The 25552-nt window shown below is 38.2% G+C and overlaps 1 protein-coding gene across 9 annotated transcripts in view; it reads left to right on the plus strand.

The window, feature by feature from the left end:
- PPP2R2C (protein phosphatase 2 regulatory subunit Bgamma) overlaps positions 1 to 25552 on the plus strand; it is a 189412-nt gene that overhangs the window by 77424 nt on the left and 86436 nt on the right. For 3 of the 9 annotated variants that reach the window (XM_074541723.1, XM_026792620.2, XM_074541727.1), the window contains one exon: positions 17167 to 17317. The exons of 4 other annotated variants lie outside the window; for them this stretch is intronic. In XM_074541723.1, coding sequence (XP_074397824.1) covers positions 17167 to 17317 — 151 coding nt within the window. Of the gene's footprint in view, positions 1 to 17166; positions 17318 to 24774; positions 24931 to 25552 lie in introns of all 9 variants that reach the window. 2 more of the 9 variants (XM_005485742.3, XM_074541728.1) reach the window with 1 other exon arrangement.

Below are 25552 nucleotides of genomic sequence, written 5' to 3' on the forward strand. Positions count from 1 at the left end.
GTGTCAGAAACAGGCTGCAAAACAAGGGATAAGAAACACTTTAGGTTCACATTGAATAATGTGTGGTCTTTGAACAGTTGGGAAACCTGCATGCTAAACTGTTGTTCCTTTTTTGACTTTCTGTCTGTGAAGATAATATAGATCTGTGTTGATAATAGATGCAGAAAGGACTTTGCTTATTCCCAGTCTTCTGGAGATACTTGAAAAGTGTTTCCCTAGTAGGTTTGGAGTTAGAGTGAAGTACATTACTCTGTTTGTGATGATCTCTAAAGAGTTGTGTAATCTTAGGTTGTTCAAAAGGAAGTGTTTATTTGAGGCACCTAGAAAATACTGAGATAAAGCAGGAGGAAATGCCTTCTAATCAAAGCTTTATGCCACTGGCATGTGTAAGTAAAAGGAAGACTAAAGTACCAAAGCTATCAGAAATGAAATCTCATTGCTCAACTATCAGGCTGTACAACTGCTTTCACAGACTTATCATATGGTTATCACGGGCTTCTGTCAGGTTATTGTTCAGAATTATTGGGGCTGTAGGAAGGACTTTGTCACTTGCCTCTCTAGGTTTCATGAAGGACTGTTTTTACTGTCTGTTAGTCTTTAGGTTCACAGTTTTAGTCCACCAGTTTGTGACAAGATGCCATTAGCAATGAGCAGCTGCATAACAGAGGATATGAAAAATGCTTGGTTTTAAATTTGTTTAGTATTCTACAGCAATGCTATGGCATCTGTGAAGGTTTAAGTGTTGCCACACATGGAACTCATTGCAGAACCATTGCTGTGAGCTCTTAGAGGGCAAGGAATACATTTTTCTGTGCACACATAAAGCCAACCCTCCCTAGATCTTGGGTATTCCAGTGATGCAGGTAATAAGTATTTATAGCAGACTCAGTGCAAGGAAAAAACAAGCAAATAGTCCCCCAAGTCCCACAATAACTATTTCACCCATTTAATTACTTTTGAGTGCCTAGAAAATTTAGGCCTACTGAAATTGCTTTTGGGAGTGTCACCTTTAATCTTGTAGCAGAGTATTTGAAGTCAGATGTTGAAAACAGTTCTATCAAAACAAATGCTGCTTACGCAGGAAAAGACATGCAGACAAAAAATGAAAAGGTGATACAGAACGTTAATCCTCTTTCTGGAGCCTTCTGAGAATGCCATCTAGTTATCATAATGACAACACTCATCATTCTCTGCGTTCCATAAAATCCTGACTCACAAAGTCAAGCTACAAGATCAACTACAAAATCCCATGGTTTTTGTTTTTGTCATTCTTCAGTTTCTAGGAAGCCTGATGAGACCTAACAGCTCAAGAGCATTGAGGCTGGTGAAATCTAAATTTTCCATAAATTTTTTCTACTTTAGTATGCAGCAAATGAAAAATTAGCAGAGTAAATATAGAGACTCAGAGTAAATATAGAGATCTCAGAATTGTGAGATTTTCTGGGACAAAAGGAAGGTTTGTTTGCAGTTTCTTTCTTAGGCTCATGTACTGTGCATTTGGAGTTGATAGTGAATTTCTTCTGCACTTAAATGGCTGTTGTGCCAGGAGGCTGTGGATTTTTGTGTGTTTTCTTTTGCTTGATCAAATACTCTAGGCTCTTACATGGAGATGAAGCAAATTAGGAAATAGGTTCTTTTATAAAAAATACTTAAGAGCATGCTTCAGGAAGAAGAGAACTTAATTTGTTTTAAAGGACAGATGCATCTTAAAAGGCACTTAAATTTTAATCAATTCCTTAATTTTTATTAAACTGTAATGAAAAAAACACCAGTGATCCAGTGATTAAAATCCCAGGAAATTGATTGGAATTTACAAGCTGAGTTGTTAGATGGAATTTAGAGGTTTTGCTGTAACAATCTATCAGATCCTATCTGTGTGCTAAGTGCTGCATGACCTTGTGCCATTTATATTGCTCAAAAGAAAAAGAGCTTAATTTGATAATTAAGTAGGAGAGAATGAAAAGTGTATTCTGGCAGTGTGTGACTAGGTTGGGAGAGCAATGCCTTGTTTGTTCTTTATGTTGGAAGCTGTGGAGATAACTTAATTACATTTATTCTGGATAGCAATTGCTTTTTTAAGATTTTTTTTTAGTTCTGAGGGGTTTTTGTTGGGTTTTTTTTTGCTAGTGTTTACACCAACATTGTTGATTTTTGAGGAAGGAGTCTCTGTGCTAGTTTACTTAATTTTGTAAGAGTGCTGGAGTGAAGGCTGCCTGTTTATGTCAGGTAGAGCACAATGGGACAGTGTTCTTTAAACTCCAGAACTATGAAAAAACATTCAGAAGAATTGATGTGTAATTGGAAAGGAAACTTTAATTGTAAATAGGTATTTGGCATTGTGTTTCTCTTAGAATTTTGGGTAGGTGTTATTTTTCTTTATTTGAATTGAGATTTGGCTGTCAATTTCTGAATGGTTGGGAAGAGTTTGAAGATCTGTTTGGAAGTAATTGATCCATTATTGTGTCCTGCCCCACTCCTGCCTGGTGGCTGATGTCTTGTGCTGTCCCCAGCAATGTAGGGGATACTGGGAGAGCTTTGGGAGCCCTGGAGGGTGGGTGCTGCAAGGTTACTGCTGATGCTGCTGCCTCCTTCCGTCCCCTGCTTTCTTCTGCATCTCCCTCCCCATAAAATATGCTCTTGACTAAATGCTTGTGCAGAAGAAAACTGATGTTATGGCCTTTGTACTTTGCCTTTCCTGGTTTTACAGCTGGCAGTGCAGTGACTGTGATGAGTGAACTGTGAGTTTGCTGCTGCTTCCATTGAACCTGTTAGTAAGTGTACAGGGATTTCTTGTGTGGAGTGATCTCTGCTGGGGATAGTGCAAGTGTGTGTTTTCTTGTAACTTGGACTGGAATCTGACACAAGTTCTGAGCAGATCTCATGCTGATTTTGAGCTGAGCACTTCACAAAGTAAAGGAAGCTGGGGAGAAAATTGAGTTGAGCCTTGCCTGCAAGTAATAACATTTTTTTATCTGTAGTGCTGCTGGTTTCACACTGATAGAGATTATTATTTTCTAGTACCTTCCTAATGATGGTATTATTTATACTCTGCTGACGCTATTAGCTTGGTTACATAGAGTCTGTGTGCTGAAACTGCTTAGAGATGAGGCTGTGTCATAGAGATCTATTCCACACATTGATTCTGCCCTTGACTTCCCTTCACAGGAACAGGATATGAATGAAGAAAATGCTACTGTGTTAAATGTTAAGTACATCAAATCTTCTCTCTGTTCACAGCATCAGTGTTGTAGTATTGATGTGCAAAAGAAACAGCTGAACTGAGGTTTCGGGCAGTTGGCTGTAGAACTGCATGGAAATGTGGGTGGAGGAGTGTCTGATACCAACAAATCAGGAAAAGCCATCATAAAACCAACCTAAAGCCTCTTCCATCCTGGAGAGATTTATAAATGGTGTCAGCAAGGACATCTGCTTCTCACCTGACTGGGGCTTACAGGTTAGCTTAGAATTTTCTGTGCAGAAGAGGAACTTGTTTTACATTGTCTGCAGACAGTGTGTCACCAGTGCCACTGTCTGGACAACCAAATATGCCTCTTTCTTTCTTTCATCCGTCCGTCCGTCCATGAGCCAAGTAAACATAAAACTTAAACTGAAGATTTGATGATAGGGAAGAACCTCTGCTGTTGCTCACACTTTTAAACTGATACTGTTGCTCACACTGGTACTGTGCTAGAGGGCACAGAGCACTGTGGTATGAAATCAAAACATTTCAGTGAAGTCAGTATTGCTAATTTCAAGTGAAGGTTTCCATGGGCTGTGTCTAAGACCAAGCATAATCTAAATGTTAGATGTCTAAAAGATGTGATGAATAGTGGGATAGAGACAGAGATGCATGGTGGGAAGGAAGAGAAGGCTTTTATAGGAGAACTGTAGGGTATGCTCATTTATGATCACCATACTCTTTGTCCAGTACCACAGAGGGAGAAAATCCTAATGCCAAGAGATGAACAGCTGTTGCCTTTCTATATAAGCTGATGCTTTCAAGGGTGCATTTACAGAAAAACAGAACTGGGAGCATGGAATGGGTACACATAACAGGGCAGGCTAAGCCAATTAATCCCTAACTTTGCAATATGTATATATGCACATATATGTAAAGGGTGTATATCTATGTAATTCTAGTATATGATTTTATTTTCTCAAATCAGAATAAGGTTTTGCATTTAATTTTAAATGTTTTCTCTTTGATCTTCCTCTTTAAATCTGATTGAGGGAAGCAGAATGTTCTCTTATTGAAACATAAGCAGCTCTGCTATGCACTTCTATTTTGAATGCTTTGAGCTTGTTATGTGTTTTTATAGTAGTAAGTTAAATAAATAGACCTGTATCAGCAATTTTGAGGACATGAGCTTAGTGTGCAAACATCTGTTGTATATATTTGATGTGTCTCCCTGCCTTTCCAATAAGCCTTTTGAGATGTGTCTTTTCAGTGCAGTTATCCTGCAGTGCTTGATAATGCTGACCATGGTTCTGTAATGACAAGCATAATATTTTGAAGGTATTTATAAAAGATAAATTCTTTTATCTGTTCAGTTTTTATCTTCTCTTTCCATGTAGCTTCTCTGTGTCTCTTCTGATGAAGTGCTTCTATTTTGAGGACTCCACAGAATAAAAAAACTGGTGTATTGACATCTTAAGTATTGCTTGTGGTAGCTTCTACTGTTTGAAGTTTTTGAGGATAGGGAAGGACTTGGCAGTACCTGAGTGTGCACATGAATGATTTCCCCCTCCTGCCCACCCCCACTGTCCTTTCTGGCAGATGGTCCTTGAAGGACTTTTGCCAGCAAGTGCAAGTCAGACCAGCCCCTAGGGGTGACTGATACCAGGCAGCCTTTCCCTCTTGCTGAGCTCAGCAGAACAAGCCTGCCAGTGAACCTGATCTGTAATTTTCAAAGTTATTTCATATTTTTTGTCTCAGAAATCACAGTAGCAACAGATCGGAGTGTTTAGCTCCCCATTAGAGTTGTCAAACATAACCAAATATGAAATTGAATGATTGATACAAAGTAAATGTTTGGGAGAGTCAGTTTCCAGTCTTAATGCTGCAATAACAGAAGTACCTTTTAAACTATAAGCTTTAAATAATTTGTTTGCTCAAAACGTTTCTTTCTGAAAAAAAGCACAATTAAGAAAGTTTTGCAGGTTGGGACAATCTTCAGGGTGCCAGTAAATGTTGCTCTGTAGCATCACTCTCACTGCCATAATAATTTTGTACAGAACTGTTGTGGTTTCACCCCCTCTGGCAGCCAAGCCCCAGGCAGCTGCTTGCTGACTCCCCCACCAGCAGGATCAGGGAAAGAATTCAAAGAGTAAAAGCTGGAAAACTCATGGGTTGAGATAAAGACAGGTCTTTATAATAGGGGAAGCAAGAGCCACACACAGAAGCACAGCAAGGAATGAATTCACCGCTTCCCATGGGCAGGCAGGTGTTCAGCCATCTCCAGGAGAGCCCATCATGTGTAACAGTGACTTGGGAAGACAAACATGATCACTCCAAATGTCCCTTCCTTCCTCTTTTCCCCCCTTTTATGGACTGAGCATGGTGTCACATGGTCTGGGATATCCCTTTGGTCAGTTTGGGTCGCCTGTCCTGGCTGTGGTTCCTTTCAGCTTCCCATGCACCCCCCACATCCTGGCCAGCCTGGCCATATACCAAAAGCAGAAGAGGCTCTGGCTCTTCGTAAGTGCTGTTCAGCAATAACAAAAACATTTCTAGGTTATCAACCCTGTGTTCAGCCAAGTATGGCCCCATAATATCCACTGTGAAGAAAATTACCCCAGCCAAAATCAGCACATTAACCCAGATTTAACCAGCATATATGTATTTAATAATTAATGGCTTCTTTTTGTGTAAAATAATGGAACTTCATTTTGTGGATGAGAATTCCCCTTTTGTATTAATTCTTTTAAAATTCATATTTCTCATTCCTTTTAGTTGTTCTAAATCTCCCCTGAACACTTGTTCTCCTCCTGACCTCTAACACTGTGGATTAAAAAAAAAAAGAACTCCAGATGGTTCACTTCATAGAATGAGGGCACCTTTATTTGTAAGGCATTTACATGAGTTAAAAATCCAGCAAAGAAAATAAACTGTCTTAATCAGTGGTCCTTAAAAATGATGTCTACAGTTTCTGACAGCCATGATTGTGGTTTAACATTGGATAAGTATCTGCTAGAGCTCCCACAGCCTGTCAGAGCCAACGTGGCTACCCAAGCCTGAAGAGCCTGATCCAAACCTCTGTCTCACACTGGTGTGTATCCCGTGCCTCCTGGTCTCTGTTGTAATTGCTGCAGTAGCAGGTGGTTTTCTGCAGCTCTGCAGAAGTGGGGTTTGGTATCTGCTCATCAGTGAGGAGTTACAGAGCACACCAGAGGTCTGTGCCCTGTGTGCCCCCATGGACCAAAGCACAGATCTTTTTGTGATCTTGGGATGATGAGTATCCTTCAAACTGCAGAATTCCAGTCTGAATTCTGGGACTTTCTCTGTCTATGACCAGGCTTGGAAGAAGTGCTGAAAATAAAGAAGAGATTATTTTACAGAATTGCTGGTGAAAATAGTGCTCTTAGTCACATTTGATATGCTTATGGTTATACTTGCAGTGTATCAGAACTGATGCGTGACTAAAGTTTTTTTCCTTGAGAAAGGTTCTTCTTCCTTTTTACCAACCATGAAAAACCCTAACCTCAAGAACAAAATTTTCCATGGACTTTGATAATGCAGAGATTTAATCAAATGTGTTGTTCAGCTCTGCCCTAAATCGGTATCAGATGCATATCTTGCTTGGTATTTAAGCTGTGATAGCATGGAGTCACTAGGCACAGCTGGCTCCATAAACACAGAGGGAGGTGCTTTCTGCCCAGAGGAACGTAGTGTTAAGTATGAGACAAGAAAGAGACAGTGTGAGGATATATTAAAACGAGGGGAACATGAGGTCATGATGACTGGTCAGCACAAGAAGCAGCTGTAATAGGAACCTGGCTGCCAAGTGTCTTTATTTTATGGTAATTCATTTGTTGCAATGCCCTGAGGAATATGGTTTGTTTTAGCTGAGCTCCAGAGTGGAATGTGGATCAAGCTGATCATCCAGTCTCTGGAAACATTCTTCACATTGAAAATATTCTTACGTTGCTCTTTGTCATTGTTTTCTGCAAATAATGATGCAATAATAATAATAATTATAATAATAACCTGTGTAATAACTGAGCAGCTGTACTCATCATCATCATACTCAGATGTGTGACAGTGTCCTTGAATACCCTGGCACTCCAGTGATTTCTTCAAAAAACTTAAGCCAGAGAGCTTTGCTGGTTACCAGTGAGCTATGAAAACATTTCAGCAAAATATATAGAACTGCACATGAGGGGTCCTCGGAAATCTACAACATAAATATGCAGAAAGAGAAAATTCATGGCAGTCATCTTCTTTGAGAAACTTAGAGGGTTTCACATGGGTGACAGAGTCCATTTTAATGTGAGAGGATTTGACATGAATGTTTTTATGTTTATTTAAGAGGTAAGTACAGTAAAATTTGTCACTGTGATGTGTAGTTTGAATGTAATGCATTAAATCTATAAACCTTGTCATGGGGACCTGACATGCCTTAAGTGCTCCCTCTGTCCACAAATGGCCCTTTAGTGAGGTAAAGGGCTGGTGATGCAGGGGGGTCAGGACAGAGTAAAGTGCTCTCCAAAGTGGCTTTTCTGCAAAGATGTTATTATCTTGTCTACTACCACATTCCAGGCAGACTCAGTCTCTCTCCCTCCCTCTCTCTGATGGAATTCTAATCCATAACTGGTTCATAATCTATCCTCAGAGATTTTTTATGACTCTCTCAGTTATTCTGAGCTAAACTGTGTTTGAATTGAGTTCAGCTGGTCTCAGCAACAGATGTCAGGTATCGTTAAATAATGAGGGGTCATGCAGGAGAAAGCCAAAAATGTTCACTCTTTCTGTAACCTTGACCAAATTAATCTTTTACCTGCTGCATATTTTTTAAAATAGTTTTGTATTTTTATTGTTAGTGAAATACTGGGAGTGTGGAATGGGTACACATATACATAACATATGAATATTGTGGAATTGAGTAAAATTATATTGGGAATGTGTATTTTTCCAATTTGCTTTTAATTCATTTTCACCCATTATTAAATTTAAAAATAAGAGAATTGCAAGTAGTGTCATTAATCAATATGTGTCCTGAACTGCAGAGCAAGTAATTTTTATAAGAGGGCAAGCCCCTGTGTTTATAATAAATCAAGTTCATTATCTTTTGAGCTTCCTGATTAAAGTAATTAGTCATTTATGCTGATACAAAGCCACCAGTGAATTCTTTGCTTTGTTTCACAAATATTAAATCTTAACTTGTTTTGTAAGGGTCGTTGGTTATAAACAGCTCCACATTGTGATGTAAATTTGTTGCTTTGTTAGTGGGGAAGTGGTTTCTGCCAACGCAAATTAATACACCAAGCAACTCTCCTGCAGTTGGAAGAACCTGCCTTTAAGTCTGTAGCCTGCAAACTGATTTCAAATGCCCAGTGGGACACAGTAGGTGGGGCTGGGCAGGTGTGGGGGTAACTGGTGCTGAGGGGCTCAGGTCAATGGGGGCTGCAGGCTGTGCTGCCCAGCAAGGCTGGGTGGGCTTCCCCACTTGTGCTGACAGCTGCCCATTCCCACAAACCACTGGGGAGAGCTCTGGTTGCTGTCATTTGCAAAATATTTGGGAAGCTGAGAACTGAATGTGCTTTTATATCTGCAGAATGTGGCTGTTACCTGAGGGGCTTCAGTTCAGAGTGCCAGTGTCACTCCAGCTGGGTATTAAAAAAGTCATTACCAAGCAAAAATCAGTGCTTTTGAGAAAAGCTTGCATGAAACTGTACTTCTTCCTGGTCTTCTTTAGCTGTTGGTAAGAATAGTCTCTTCTGAGGTAGGGTCAAATACAGCTTAATTTTCAGTATGAAAACAATTGTGGTGCTCCAGAAAGTTTCTGTATTTCCAGGCATCAGTTCTGAGTAATATGTAGTTGGCATCATATTTGTAAAACTTGCCCTTACATGGGAGTAAATCCATACCTTGAGAACAGAAGTTCAGAAGTCTCCTGAGTCGTTTTGTGGATTTTAATTAGGTGTGCTTATTCTCAGAGGTAGAATGAAGCAGGATGAGCCTGATAATTTCAGTGTAAATCTAGCTTTTCTTCTGAATATCAAGTGTAACAGGACCTGTGAAAATGTAACATTAGAAAGCACCTAAGGACCTCGGCTGCAACTCTTACTTAAAGAAAACAAGTATTTTTTCTGCTTTAGTTTCTTTGTACAATTTCAATTCAAGGGTAATTGTAAGCCTCCAAATTCTTTCTTTTCATATTAGATTACATCCTTTAGGGTTAAAATAAGGGAAACCTTTCCAGCAGTTACTTTGGTCACCTGCTGTGCAAACTAATAATGCCATGCTAATCTCAAAAGGACTGTCAGTCACAGTCACATTTGAATTTCAGTGTTTCAGGAAGGAGACAGTCAAGGGAGGGAACTTAGCTGACCTAGTGCTATATTGTACTGCTTGATTTTAAAATCTACAGTCAATCAAATACATCAAGAATGGAAGGTGTGTTTTTAAGGAGGTACAGATTTGTTTACAGGATTTTTTGGTGAATTTTAATGATGCAGTATCAATAAGGAGACAGCACTATAGGTTCTTTTTTCTTTTAGCATATACTCCAGTGAGAAACAAGTAATTTCATGTGGGGTGAGGATTTGAGAGGTTCAGCTTGTAAAAGAGGGTAATTGTGACTAAGTGCAGGTTAAAACATGAGCTCTGGCATTTGTGTTCCTGTTGTTAGTGATGAAACACTGCACAGTGTTCATAAGGAAGCTTAAATGTGCTTTAGAGAAACAATTTTCATATGCTAGTACAAAGAAAATTGTTCTTTTCAGGGATTTATAATCATTCTGGCATTTTCCACACTAAAAGAAAAGATGGGTTACAAGAAGTTGTATTGAAGGATGAACACTGTAATTTGAAAAGAAAATGGGTTCTAGTGACTGTTCACCACCTGGATATTAATGTAGGCAATTACCAGGTCTTGCCTTTCAAACATTATTATGTTAGAGCAAGAAAAAAGCCTATATTGTATTTTATATGACCTTTCTAATACTATATATACACATATAGATTTGTGTTATTTTTCTCTAATTCACCAAATGTTTCTTATGTGTGGCTCAAGGCATTTATTTATTGCAAGGCTTCAAGCTGTGGTAAGCAAGGTCATAGATTAAGAATTGATTTCCACAGTTGCTCTAGCATACAAACTAAATTTCTCTTGGTTAGTTATAAACACTACAGCTGGGTATAAATTCAGCTTTTCAACACTGTCTTGAAAATTAATGTTAAAACAAATGAGAGAATACTCTGTATGTATTGCATGTTTCATTTAGACCTTCAGCTAGAACTTAAGGAAAACAAATTGGTTTTGTGCTGCAAACTGCTAAGTAAAACTATGCCAATAATAAAGACAGTGGGTTTTTTATTTCACTTATTTTTTCTTGTTATGACTTTATTTTTTAATTCAGATTTCCTGTATAGTTTCCATCAAATCATGTTTTGGTCAATATCTTGATTAGTCCTTTTTTTCACTATATGCTTCTAGAGCCATTGCTAATTGCAATAGGAATGTGGGTTTCAAAATTAAATTTAGCTTATCTTCTTTGGAAACAGACAGTTGTAGAAGAAATAGAAAAATCCTGCTGTTTTATTAGCATTGTCTCTAATGTGAAACACATGATTTTTTAAACTGAAGACTGTATTTAGACTGAACTGAAAATTCACCTTAGCAAGGAGATGTGTTCTGGGGATGTTTTTATGGTTTTCTTTGTAGGTTGTTTTGTTGGATTTTCTTTTAAGGTGTGCTTTGTGTTGGTAACAGCAGTAGAGTTAACTGTATGCAGAAATCAATTTGTGTAAATGTCAAATTCGCTCTTTCATGAATCTTTGCAGCAATACACAGGTTCCTACTGACTATGCAGTAAATCTTAAGTTGGAGAAATTGTCTTCTTAGACACATCTGTAAAGAAAATATTTCTGATATAATGTCCTGCCCTACTAATTCAAAATTCTGTTTTTGAATTAGTATGCCTAGAACACAAACAGTAATATGCAGTTTTCACTGTCAACATCATCAGGTGGCTTTAAAAAACACTATCTTGGCCTCTGCTGTTTCTGCACGTGCCATAGCTACTGCTTCTGCTGCCAGCAGAGGAACCAAGATTATTTGTCTAAGATTACAGAGGATATTGTGTCAGCTTGATGGGAATTGCTTTGCAGTGCACAGACCTCGCTTTACCTTGTGGGACTGGCCCACAAGGGAGTGGTGTGGCCAAGGTTTTGTGGAGCTCTGTTGTGCTGAAACAATGGCTGAATTGCAAATGCTTTTGCACATTAGTGCATGAACTAACTTTTTTCACAGTGATCACAATATGCTTGTAAAGAAAAGCAGTTGGAAAGTGAAGTACTGTGTGATAGGAGCAGTAAAACACTTTGGTGAGTAAAATAGGTAAGGATTATATATATTATGAAATACAAAATTTATTGAGGAAAATGTGTGTGGAAATGAAGTACCTCAGAAATCACTCCTCTTGCCAAGTCAGATGGATATTTTTGAGGAATGAGGCTGTGAAATTAATCAGATCTTTAATGATCTTTATCCCCTCCCTGAACTGTATTTTGCAGGATTAGAATAGTCAGATCTCCTTTCATAGCTGATCCCAGCAAACTGCTTAGCACTTGACCATATTTTGCAAAATTTTGAGTGGCAGCTTATTTGAATGTATTGGAAGGAGAGGATTTTGTCAGTTTTTAAAATATCCATGTCTATAACAAACTTCCTTTTGACTTTGTTGAGATTTCCATATGGAGATACCTCAAAAAATGCAGCTTTGTGGTGAAATACAGTGAATCAATTCAAATCAGACTTTCTCAGAATAATAAAGTCTCACTGAAAACCTTGTTAGGCAGGAATTACGATTATCAAGTCTGGTAGTCAGGGAGGCTTGTTGTTAGCGTATTACTGCCGGACAACTCAAGCATGGTCATGCCTTACTGAATGCAAGATTTATGCCCATTTCTAAATTGTAGATCTCTCGTTTATTTTAAAGAACACTGAAATATGTATGAAGAACTTTGGTTTGATTCATTAGCTTTGAATAAATTCCTACAACAAATGAGTGAAATGAAGAGAAAGGAAAAATAACTAGCTTAACAGGACTCCTTGTGTGAGGTTGGCTGCCTGCAGAGACACAGGACTTATAAAGAGAGATCACTGATAATTCATTGTAGATCCATTTGATGGTAAACTTTTACAAACATAACCTTTTCAGGAGCAGATATGACACTATCCTCTGAGAGATTTATGGGCAGGAGTTGACTCTGTGCACCTGAGGAATGTCTGTCTAGCAGCAGCCTAGGAGTCTGGCTTATGTAGGAATCCCTTGTGAAAAATTCCGTTTGAAAAAGTGCACCCACAACACGTATTTGAGACTACTTGGGTCTTTGAGTTAGCAGAGAAGTGTGCTGCTGTAGTGGCTTAGGCACCCAAAGGTGGCCTCCTGTGTGGAGAGGCTGAGAAAATTGAGATTGTGCAGCTTGGAAGAAAGAAGGCTCTGGGGTGACCTCATTGTGTCCTTCCAGTACTTGAAGGGGGCTGCAAGGGAGCTGGAGAGGGCGTTCTGGCAAGGCTATATATTGACAGGATAAGGGGTAATGGCCTTAAAATGGAAGATTTAGGTTGAATATTACAAAGAAATTATTCTCTATGGGGGTGGTGAGACACTAAAACAGTGCCCCTAGAAGTTGTGGTTGCCTCATCCCTTGGAAGCATTCAAATACAGGGATAGAGCCCTGAGCAACTTGGTCTAGTAGAAGGTATCCCTAGCCATGGCAAGAAGGTGATTTTCAAGGTCCCTTCCAATCCATACCATTCAGAGATTCTGTGACTTGAATCTTCCCTTCGCATTTTAATTCTGGCATATTTGTTATCTCAGCACTTGATTTGAAATGTAGAAAACTGTGGTCTTTCTGACTTTAATTGGAGAATTAAACTTGTCAAGTTCCCTGAAGATTTAATGTGTGCAAATATAAATATTCTTATCATACTCTGATTTTTGCAACACATTCATATGCTGTTATCAAAATGTACATACACTCCAGTGGAAGTATTATGTTACATTAGTGGGGATTAATGCTGCAAAATCCAATATCTGCAGCCGGAGGGTGAACCACATCATTTCAGAAAGATCAAGGGACTGCAGTCATTTACATTTCATTGGGCTTTCTTGGATGCATATGCAATTTCTCTGCACCCCACTGTACAGCACTTGGAGCCCGGCTCTGGTCTGAAGAAGGTGACTAATGACAGTAATTATCTATTGCTCTTTCTTCTGCACATCTGCTTGGCAACATAACTCCTTGGCTTGGGTTAAAACAGTGCTGAAGCTTTTTTAACTACTCTGAGGGAAAAAATATGTGTCATGCAAGGATTTATGCATTCCCCACTTCATGTTTCTGCCACCTGTGCCTTGCTCTGACATGGGTGGTTCTGTAAACCACACTGAGGTGGAAATTGTGCACAACTGGTCTTGCTGAGACTCTTCCTGAGCCTCCTTCTATGTCGAGTTCCCTCAACACCAGAAATGTCTTCCCTAAGACTTAAGTAGACATGTTAATTGGTTTTTTTCTCCTCTCATGACAACATTTTCATCAAGGACCAGATGACAGCACCAAGTGATGGTTGGCTCACATGTGGCTTTGTTCTGCTTTGATGGTGGGAAATGGGACATACTGTATGATCTTAGTAGGGAGAAGGATTTGAATGAGCAAGATGATCAAACAATGAAACTACGTGACCAAAGGAGCCCTGTAATGTAGGTTTCAAATGCTATGTACTTAAAAAGTAGCAAACTTGTTGCTGCATTGTTCTAAAACAACTTTACTCATACCTCATTCTTCTATGCTTCTCTGCTGTGGGGTTTTTCCCTTGGGGAAGGGCTGACTTAAAACATTTCAGGTTTTTCTCTCAGTTGTATAAGGGGTAAATGGCCAAGCATGAAGCAGTTCTTTACTAAGAATTCCTCCTCTGTGGTTACCCCATTGCTGTGATTACATTTCAGCAGCTCTTCATTCCAGTACTGTTGCATCCTTTTGCTTTCAGATTTTAATTAAAAGTTTTCATAGCCAGAGAACAGAACAATAAGGGTTTGCTATTGACTAACAGTGCCTTCCCCCACCACCCAAAGGTTCAGCTATGAGTGAAAGGCTATTAAAAGCAATATTGGTGCAAATGCCAAGTGGGAAGAGACAGCTAGCATGTAATAAAGAACAATTAATTTGTTTCACAATGAAATGTATATAAAATAATAAATTATTTAAAACCAGGTTTTCTTCTGTTTATCTTTTAATCTTGGTTTTCCATAAAAATAATAACAGTAATTTTGTCTTTTGAATTTCATTTTCAGTTACTGTGTTAGTAATCTTGCACTAAAATGCTTGTATTTTTCAGTGCTGATACTTAATTTTAGTAATCGGTCCTTATGCCTTGACTGCTTGGAATTTAGTCTTTTCTACACGTACAAGTTTTAATAAAGGCATGCAGACTTCATTTAGTTAATCAGTATAAGGCAGAAAGGGATAAGACACTTGATGGATTTTTCATAAGGACACACATTTTTGTTTACAGACATGTGAACACATTAGGTTTTGCAACAGCTGTATCTAAGTAGATGTAGAACTAAGCATTTATGCTGGACATAGATTAATTTTTTCTTCACATATGCAGGCATAAGGCTGAGGTAAAAATGTATTGTTTAGTTTCTAGACAGTGCACAATGTCCTGTGGTCAGTTAGTTTATACATGTTTCTGTATTACTGTGCAGGAGGACTGTAATTCATCATAAAACCCCAGATCTGAGCAGAATAAGATGACCTTTCCAAAAGCAAACTTGCAAGAAAAGTTCTTACATTTGAAGGGCTGTGGTTGACTTTTTAAAATGATGGTTAATTGTTCATCTGACCTATTTGTCTAGAAAAAGTAGTACTAAATCCTGTGACATTGGCAGTAGAACTTTGATCATGGGAATCCAATATTCATTGCTTGAGGGCATTTGCTCTTATAAACAGGAACTGTGATTGTTAATGTTCTTCTGAGTATCCTAAATCAGCATTTGGAGCTAAATATTTCAGGTGTAAATACACAGCCAGAGCTTCTTACTATTACTGTTGCATTCCATTCATATGTTTGGTAAGTATTTTAATATTTTTAAAATAAGGAGCATGGATTTCTTTTTTACCAAATTTTTGCTACGGATACTTCATCACTGGAAATCTGCATGATGGTGGATCCTTTCTGAGTCTGTGCTCTTTGGCAAACTGCAGTAGCCCACCTTCTGAAGAGCACACAGGTGGGTTTAGAAGAACACCTTGAATTCAAGGTGAAGAAGAGGCAGCAGCAGCGTAGGATGGCTGTGCTACAATTTTCCCTCCGTTGGAATTCTGCTCAGTGTTTCACAGTGCCATGCGTGCTCTGTGACATGGCCTACACCTCCATTGGCTCAAGCAGCAGAAAATCAACAAAAACACAGAGATGCTGAGAGAGATGCTTGAAGAAGCTGAAGAAAGAGTTCTTCTGGTGTGAGACTTCTAGGTATGCTCTTCTTTTTATCAACACAATGACATAGTGCTTGAACTATTGATTTTCTTTTACTTGATGTCTGAATACAGATTTGTTTATAGTATTTCTTGTCTTCTTGTGATAGGAAGCTGAAGGAGGCAATTCATGTTGAATGTAGGGCAGTTGATGTTAATAAATTTTTTTTTCCCTTTTCTACACCTTCAATAAGACACAGTTGCATGGGACAGTTTGAATGCTTTCCTAGTGATATGGAAAAGCAAGAGAAGGCCACAGACTTGCAAATAGAAATTAGTTGTTATTTGCTCATTCAGAACTGGTAAGGAAACAGCTAATACATTGCTCCATGACTGGCTCATAGAGTTACTAATGATACCTGAACAGTTTTATCTATCACGTCATTCATATACTTGATCATTGTTCTCTCATGTGTTTTCTGTTCTTAACCTGAGTTCATTTGTGGCAGAGAACTCTTTTTGGATGCATTTTGGTTCCTGTTTTCCTTTGTTTTAAAAATAACCATACTGTAAATCTTACATTTAGATGAGCATTGGAGCTCATTCTTGCTTTGCTGTCTAGATCATGAACATCTGACACATGACAGTTCTTCACTTGCTGCAAAACTAATCTAGTAACTCCATGCTGTTCTGATTGCTTTTTGTCTGTTTTTGCCTCTCAAAGGCACTAATGTGAGGGTGTTTCCTGACTCCTTAGTACTTGTTTTAATTAATTGACAGTTATTTCTCTTTTATTCAGAAAGAGAAGGTGCTGGTAAAAACTACTACAAAGGACAGTAATAGCAAAGGACAGTAATAGCAAAACAATCAGCTATTTGGGTTCAATTTAAGGGAAAGGAATTTTGCTCCCTTATTGTCCTTCTCTTACATAAAACATGAGATGGGTTTATTCTTTTGTCTATACCCATCTTTACACTTTCCTTCGTTATACTCATCTGTAAATCAAATCCATTGCTAAACTGAGATGCTCTCTCTGCCATTACTTAAAATAACCCTAGGAGTTTAAGAAGATGTACCCACATGAACTGTGTGTTTTTAGTCTGTGTAGTTGTTTGCAAACTGCATGTAATTTAGTTTTACAGTACTCACAGTGTGCCAGAGAAGAGCTAATCATGTGGATATTTAGTATATTTCTCCTAGTCCTGTCAGGCCATGTGGATGAGCATGAATCTGTGCTGAGGCTTTCCACCTTAACAGTGTCCTGCAATTTGGGCTGATGTAACCTCTTTATGTTGGGTGGAGGGTTTGATCTGTGAATCACCATTGAATTTACAAGGGAAAAGGAGCTCAGATACCCCCTGAAGAGACAGTATTGATATAAGGAGCTGCAATGCTGGATGTAGAACTAGCTGACACACAGTCTTGAAAAGTTGAATTTTTAAGGGAGAAATTAAATGAAATTAAATTAATCTGTTGTATACCAAAGGTGGCTCAATAGCTTTGTTTTTGTTTTTATTTGAAAGATATCACTTGCTGGCTGCAGAGTGGGTGGATTAGTCTTCCTTCTGGAGCCTGAGCAAATCACTCGAGGAAGATCTTGCTTTCTGCTGCATCCCAAAGACAATATGGAAGGGGAGAACATCTGTGAAGTTGATTCTGGAGATGGACTGGGAGGTAGGGATGCCTGTCACTTATTTTTGTGTTCAACCCAGATGGCTGGTTACAGGAATCCCTTATGACAATGGACCTTGGAATTTACAAAAAAGCAAATGTGATAAAGCTGTCTACAGTTCATTGATTGTATTTTGTCACTTTACAAGCAGTGAATAAAAGTTTTTCAAAAGAGCTGTGTCTTAGAGGAAGTGGTACATATAGAAAATCCATGTTGTGAGTGTTGTTATTTAGTCTGAGATGTCCCAGAAATAATACAAACCCTAAATACCTACAATAAAAGTGAAACCTTTTTTCTCTTTCTTTGTTTCTCCTTTTTTGTGTCTCCTGCACTAACTGTATTGCACACACTGTTTTGTTTGTGTTTTTTAACTGCACACACTGTTTTGTTTGTGTTTTTTAACTGGACTACAGGAAACTGAATTACATGATACTGAATCTATCTTCTATACTAGTGACCCATGTGTACATGTAGACTTTTCACTGATCTAAAATAGTCTTTGTTCTTATTTAGCTATAAGTTCTACAGGTGTCCTTTTGTAAATTAGCTCACTTCATTGCCGTGGTTTATAATTTTCATAGTACGGTGACAAACTTCTCTGAGAAATATTTCTGCAGGGGAAATATATTTGTGTATAATGCAAAAGATCTTTGACAAGGTATTTGGATAGACTTGTCTGTTTTAAATTCCTGGTTTAACACAGCTTCTTCTGAGACTAACCAAGCAAACATCTTTAGTTTGCAGAAAACCTTGAACTGCCTAGGTCAACTCGCTGTTGAACTCAGAAATCTAAATATTACAGGAAAGAATAGGTTGTAATAACATAAGACTCAGCATGCTGCACATCTGTTTATTTGTTTAGATGTTTTTCTGTAACTGCATTATAATCATGGAGATTATTTTTTGTATGAGTATACTCTTCTTGTGCTAAGATGCCTTTTTTTGTGTTTAATAGTTCTGTAATTTTTTCCTGGGCCCTTGATGTATCAGCAGTACTGTTTAGTAGGAGGAGCAGTTTCCAGAGTGTTACCACTGAGTTTCCTTCACACAAATGAGTTGCTTCTAGACACCCCTCAGTTAGGCTGACATGCAGATATGTATTTCTAAACAGTTTACCTTTTTTTTTAATAAAGAAACTGATGTTTCAAGTTAGTTTTAATATTTCTGATAATACTATTAAATAATTATTTTGTTATAATAATAATAATAATTTTGTCATAATAAATTGTAATAAGAGCAGTGGAAGTATTTAGGCTCAAATGATGCTTTCTGCTAGGCAAATGAAGGGTAACAGAATCTTGGCATTGTCTTCAACATTCTGAGCCATTTGTGTTGCCCTCTCCCAAGTTTTGGAAACAGCTGAGGCCATTGTTCAGCTGGTTACTCTTGAGCACTAGTTTAGGCCTTACCATTGTGTACTTCAGTCACTGGACCTCTGCTGCATCTTTGTCATGGCTTTCATGCCAATTTGAGCATGGAGGAATTGTTTCAGAGCTGAGGCCACTGACAGTTTTTTATTCTGGTCCTCCTCTCTTTTCCCAGACTCAACTTCCCTCTCTCCTTCCTACTTGCCTGCCACTTTCTGCCCTTCTGAGCAGAGCAGGGGGAATGGGGAATGAGTTATTCTCGTCTGTCACATGTCATCTCTGCTGCTCCTTCTGCTTTTGCTCTTCCCATGCTCCACCCACTATGAGATCCCATTTAAGGAATACAGTCCCTCATGAGCTTGTCCAACACAGGCCCTTCTCCACTGCTTCAGTATGAATCCTTTCCATGGGGTACAGTCCATCAGGAGTGTGCTGCTCCTCCAGGCTACAGTTCTGGCCTGAAAATCTGCTTCTGTGCGGGCTCCCTGCATGGGCCACGTGTCCTGTCAGGAGCCTGCTCCAGCCTGGCTCTCCATGGGCTGCAGTTTCCTTTAGGGCATCTCCTCATGCTTTGGTTTGGTATTCTCCATGTGCTTGCAGGGTGGATATTTGCTCCACTGTGGACTTCATCAGCTGCAGGAGGACAAGCTGCATTGTCACAACCTTCTCTGCTGGCTGCAATAGAATTTCTGCTCTGGTGCCTGCAGAATCTTTGCCCCTTCTTTCTTCAGTGACTTCGGCATCTGCAGGGCTGGTTCTCTCATTTCTCTCTCGCAGCTGCCAAACAGATTTTTACCCTTTCCTAAATATGTTATCACAGAGGTGCACTGGTGTCACTTGTGGGTGCAGCCTGGGACAACAGTGGGTCTGCCCAACACAGGGCAGCTTCTGGTCTCTTCCCACAGAGTCCCTCCCTGCCAAAACCTTGCCCTGAACACATACTCTTGCAGTAATTCCAGAGCAATATACTTTTTCAAATATATTCCTTATTGATTTGATGCAGTTCTTAGAGGGTATTGACATTAAGTGACTACTTTGATACATTCCTAATAGTGATCACTAAATTAGGCATTGTAAAATTGTCTGTATTTAGAGGTGTTTCTTTACAAACCTTTAATCCTTTTAGTTATGGAGTGATGTGACCATTAATTAAAACTGAAAATCAAGCTCTGTTATTGCTCTACTTCCATTACTTGATTTTTCAACATTTAATCCTATTTGTTTTGCCAAAGATTCTGCCACATATTGATGTATATGTGGAATCAATACCATGGCACACGTTTTAATTTGCTGTTTGAATTGTATTTTAATAAGACCCTGAGATTTGCTGCTGCAAAAATGATATTACAGGGAGCAGACTGGGGAGGGGTAAAGTAATTTCTGTGGTTCTATTGTGTTGTTGATATTATGCCAGATCTGATTTTGGCCTGGTGTTTTCACTTGCAGCTCTTGTTCAAGTAAAAAATCCTTCCTGCATGTTAGCAAGGCTGCAAGCCAGTTGCTATGGTATTCAGCATTCCTTTTTTATTTTTAACCAATCGGCTGGCTTTTGTAATGACTCAGCCCAGAATAAGAAATTGGTCACATTGGCTGGAGCTGTATCAAAAGAGCAGGTATTTTTGGCTTGAAGAATCTGAAGAGGTTGGGAGAATGGCAGAATTTGAGTTTCAAGAAAATATCACAATCTATGTTTATGGTATATATTGTCATGTGTAACTAAATTCTTGCAATGGGAATAAAAGGCATTTGTTCTTTTCCAGGAGGATGGTAAAAATTGAATGACTGAACTAATTTCTCTATATTGTTTTATCATAATTTTTATAATTTCTCTTTATTGTTTTATCACCCAAAGGTGTCAGTAATTCATAGCTAAAAATCTATTAGTTTTTAAAATTCTGTGTCCATGTTTGGCTGCTTTTCATTGTGTTACTAAGTGGTAGCGTGTTTCTGACAGGGTATTGTTTGCTCATAGAGAATTACCAGACTGCTGTTTGTCTGCTCAGTTTTAGTGTTGCTGTTTGGCTAATCAGAAAATTCTGGACAAATGCTAGGTAATCTATAAGAATCTTAAAGTTCTAATGATGCTGACATGTAGCTGGCAATGCTACAAAAATAAAAGAAAGACAAGGTAGAGAGGGAGATATTGTGATAGTTGAACTATTGAAAAAAGGAAGGTAGACTTTTGCTGGTCTTCTGAAGGTTTTAAGCTTCTTGGTTTGAAGGTGAGGTAGTTCTCCTACCCACCCAGGCTGCTATTGTATCAGTAGGACAAATAAAAGACAGAGCTTGTTTTATACAAAGCAACTTACTGCTGAACTCATACCTATATCCAAAATGAAACTTTCAGATTTCAGTTTAGAAATTATATTTGTAAAAGATGGTGCTGCATAATAAAAGTCTATCAAGGACTTTTGTGTGATGAGTATGTGGAAACATGTATTTAAACGTGGAAATAACTAGACAGAGAATGGGTTTCTTCTAGGAATGGTTTTTTCCCTGTGTGCTCTGTACAATAGAGGGGCACAGTCCCTGTGGATAGCAGGATATTCTGAAGAAGCCTTTGCCTTTTCCTCCCAGAAGTGTCATGAGAGCTTTTGTTTGCTCTCCCAGAGCCTTACATGCTACCCCTTCATTTCTGTATGCAGGTAATAATGTCCCACTGTGGAGTAAAATGCTGGCAATGAATAATGATATCTCTGCTCATGCTGTGAACAAAACCACCTCCTAGTTATCAGGGGTTTGACTAAGAAAAATAACTAAGGGATGAAATTGAGTCTTGGAGGGGCTTTAAACGATGCTGGTAGAGACTGTGAGCTTGTAGACATCCGTAATAGCTCCATTTCAGTATTTGAATTCCTCACTGTCACTGGACACCCAGCTAAACCTCATTGTCCAGCCACCAGAATAGTAAAGCAGACTGGTAAAGCCATCATGATGTTCAGGAAACACAAGTTTCCAAGCATGTGGTACATGACTTGGCAAGAAATCAAGATGAAGATTTGCATCAGCTCAACAAACAACGAAAAATCCAGCTCCCAAGACAGAACCAAAAACCCCAAAGCAAAACCAAAACAAACTGAAAACCAGCAGAGCTTAAACCAGTCATGTTACAGCAAACTAAAAGGAAAAGTGAAACTCTTCTTTGCTTATAATATGGAGTAAGTGTTAATCTATTGCACTGGGATTCTTCTATCCTAATAAGTAGAACATGGATTGATCCTCACTGATTATGTAGCTAAGCAGGCTTAAGTATTTTTGGGTCTGTTAGTCATTTATATGTTATTCTTTGATATATGTTATTACATATAACATATATAATAACATCATTAAGAACAAAGAACAAAATAAATATAAATATATATATATATATAGTTGTATATACATTTATATGTTATTTGTATATGTTATTCTTGTGTCAAATCAATGCTTTAAAAATATTCATAGGACAGTCTCCTAATGTTTTTGAGTGAAGCAAAAACCCTAGAAAAGTCTGGGTGGATCAGCAAATATATTTTGAGTTTCTGGGTTTGGATGGTCAAATTTAACACATGTGGTGTTTCACATTTGTTTCTTGCCATTGGATGCATGAGTACATAAAACCCTACACCCAGGAGATAGTTTTTAAGCATGCCCACTTTTTACAAATGTGTTTTTAGTGATTGAGTTTGCTGATATTTTATCTTCTGATATTTACAGTTGAGTTTTTTATTGTTATATGAGCTTTTCCTTGTTTATTAGTGGTTTTTAACTTGCTTTAGAGAACTGTATTCGAAGTTGCAAGATACATACAAATGACCAGCAGTCATTATGGCATTATAGTATCAGAGTACGGCAGATACTGTTGCATTCTAATAAACATGGGACGTTTGATATTGATTTTTTGGCTATAAATAAATTTGTAGATGCAAGAGGGAGAGCAAGAATGAGAATTTGTTTTTCTTGGACATAGCCTTTTGGTGGCATGCATTTAAAATGCATGGAGGGCACTTATGGAAAGTAAGGCTAGTTTGTAACCATTCTGGATATCAACACACCATGGAAGACATCCTGAAGGTAATTATAAAACCAAAATATCATAAGCACCCTGCCAGTATTTAACTGACAATTATTGTCTCTGGTCTGGGTTTCCACTTGATATCATCTATAGTGACTTCATTAACGGACAATGGTTTGAGAATGTAATTGTGGAAAACTTCAACAAATGGCTTCCAGAGAAATAATAGAAATATAACTTATCAGAGTTTTATATAACTGTTTGCAGTAAATCAATGCTTAGATTAGTGCTTCCAGTGGTGGCATAGATGATCTAGAAATAACTTAATTTGGTTTTGATTCAAGAAAAATCAATTATATTATTAAAAAAGGGTTGAGCATCTAAAATTCTTAAGCCAGAAAACAGACAAGAGTACTCAAGCTCTTGAAAGCAATTTCTGCAGTGTCCCTTGCATTTTAATTTCTTTTTCAAGAACATTTATGCAAGATACTAATTTTGCTTGGGTTTTGGGTCATCCCTAAAGTACATGTATATTCCTATAAGACTTCACTTAGAAATTGCCCTTGGCTAATAATTCCTCAAGTCTACTTGCCAGCCAGCTTGCAAGGCAAGTCATAAAGAGTGGGATTATATTTAGTAGAGGTCTGCCTTTTTAAGGGAAGTGTGATGTGAGAGATGGAAAGTGTCCTTAAATTTGGTTATATAAAGAATCCTCTGTGCTCTGATTGGTTGGTCAAAGCCAAGGCTTGTTCCGTGTTGCTTTCTTACAATTCCCACATCAACCACAGGCCGATAATTCTGCGCTACTCAGACTGAATCTGCAAGTGCTGGTGTAAGTATTGCACCTCCACTGATTTTGGAAATTATGTATTAGAGATGTGGTGTCTACAAACCCAGAGAACTTGCCTCATTTCCACCAAAGGAATACTGTGGGCTTGACTCACTTTCAGTACTGCTTTTTAAAAGTGCAAATATAGTTGAAAGAAAACTCTCTCATGAGAGGTTGGTGCATACAAATACACACCTGAGTAACTAACTTGAATGGATTGTTGCTGTCTGAACTAGATTCCCATAATGACAAATGCCTTAATATAAAGAACTGCTTTGATACAGCACTTCATCTTTCTGAATTTCAAAGCACTGCAAATTTGAGTATACACATGTGTAAATAACCATAGAAATCTACCTGGAATGTATAATAAAGATTCTTTTTTTCCTAGTCACTGCTTGCATGTATTTCCTTTCTGGTGTAACTCCTAGAGAAGAAAGGCTTTTGGAAAATGAAATATGTGAATTAAAATGGAGAAGATATTTCTTCATGGGTCCGTAAGGTTTTTTTCTTTGATGTTATACAAACCTGGAATGAGGCTGCTACTTCAGACTGTTTCCTTTTGAATACCAGTATTAGTATAAAATCCAGTTCCCTAATTTCCTCTCCTCATATTCAGATAATGGAAATACATTTATTTCTATGAAATAGAGAATTTTATTTATATGCTTATGTGATTTTATTTTTCCTTTTTTCTTTCTCAGTAGGAAGATGCTGCCTTTAAAAGGGAAAGTGCACCTCTTCTCTAGATCCTGTAGAATGATTTTATGGGCTCCATTTTAAATTTTATTGACTGAGGCAGCTAATGCTTCTTGAAACTGCTTCAACAGTTATTCTGTTGAACTGTTGGCGGAGGGTAAATTGATTAATCTGAGTTTAATCCTTTCAACAGCTATACAATGGGTTTCACACTGAAGAATTTTCAAGGTACTTAATTATTTCAGTGACTTAGATCAGGACTGGTAATTCCAAAGTTAGTTTCTACTTCTTTGGGATTATGAGTATGAGAGAGGAAACTCTCTTGCCTCTCATCTAATTGCACTGATGTAGGTGAATGCAGGAGCTAGAAAGATCTGGGCTGTGGTTTGTGGCTCACTTTTGTAAGTCTGGGAATGTCCACTGAGGAAGGATTTTTCTATTACTGAAAGTGATTGGGAGAACAAGGTGCTTGCTTGCTTACAGGGTCAGCAGTTTTGTTCCTGCTTGAAAAATTGTCCTTAGATGAGGAAAGTTTTCACCTTTTTTGTCTTGAATTTCTTTGTTTTTTAGGGAAAGCTATAAGGAAGCTTGTGCGCAAGGCGACTCTGGTGGCATCTAGAATCCTCAGATTTCCTTGACTGAATCCATCTGGGTTTAGCCCTAAATATAGTAGACAAGCTGCACTGCTTGCACTGATAAATTATATCTTCCAAATGATAGACCAAGGTACAGTCATGTATACTAACCGTTTTTGATGTCATTTGACTCTTGATTCTGTTGCTTTTTGGGTACTTGTGACACTACAATTTGTCCCCACTCTTGTGGGGGCAATCTTTTCACCAGTGCTCTAAAAAAAAATATTAAAAGAGACTTCTGGCCTGGTTCTGGCATTTGATGTTGACAGCTTTTTATGAGTCTGCAGCTTGGTGGGAAACTCAGCCTCTCCTGAGGTTCACAAACTTGCCTTCAGTGGCAAAATAATGGGATTGTTGCCAGCACAACTTCATTTGGTTTTACTACCCATGGAAATGTGCAAACGTAAATCAAAGCTTCCTTTTTGACACATAGTGTCATTTTAGTCTGTTGCTCAACAGTTGTAAAATGAAAACAGGCTATGTTCTAACCAAGCATAGATTTTGAGTATAAAATAACACCTCTATTATCCAAAGGAAAAAATAGATCAGTAAGTACTATTCTAAATGATAGTTAATAATTAGGTTTCTAGATCTGCTCTGGTATCTCAGCTAGCTGTTGGAATGAAAAAGAAATCTTAGTGCCAACTGGCTGCTTTATGAGGTCAGAACTTCTCTGCTTTTTTGTTTTAGGTGGGAAAATATTCTGTCTCCTA

The sequence above is a fragment of the Zonotrichia albicollis genome, chromosome 5 (genome assembly GCF_047830755.1).
Source record: "Zonotrichia albicollis isolate bZonAlb1 chromosome 5, bZonAlb1.hap1, whole genome shotgun sequence".
Taxonomy (NCBI): domain Eukaryota; kingdom Metazoa; phylum Chordata; class Aves; order Passeriformes; family Passerellidae; genus Zonotrichia; species Zonotrichia albicollis.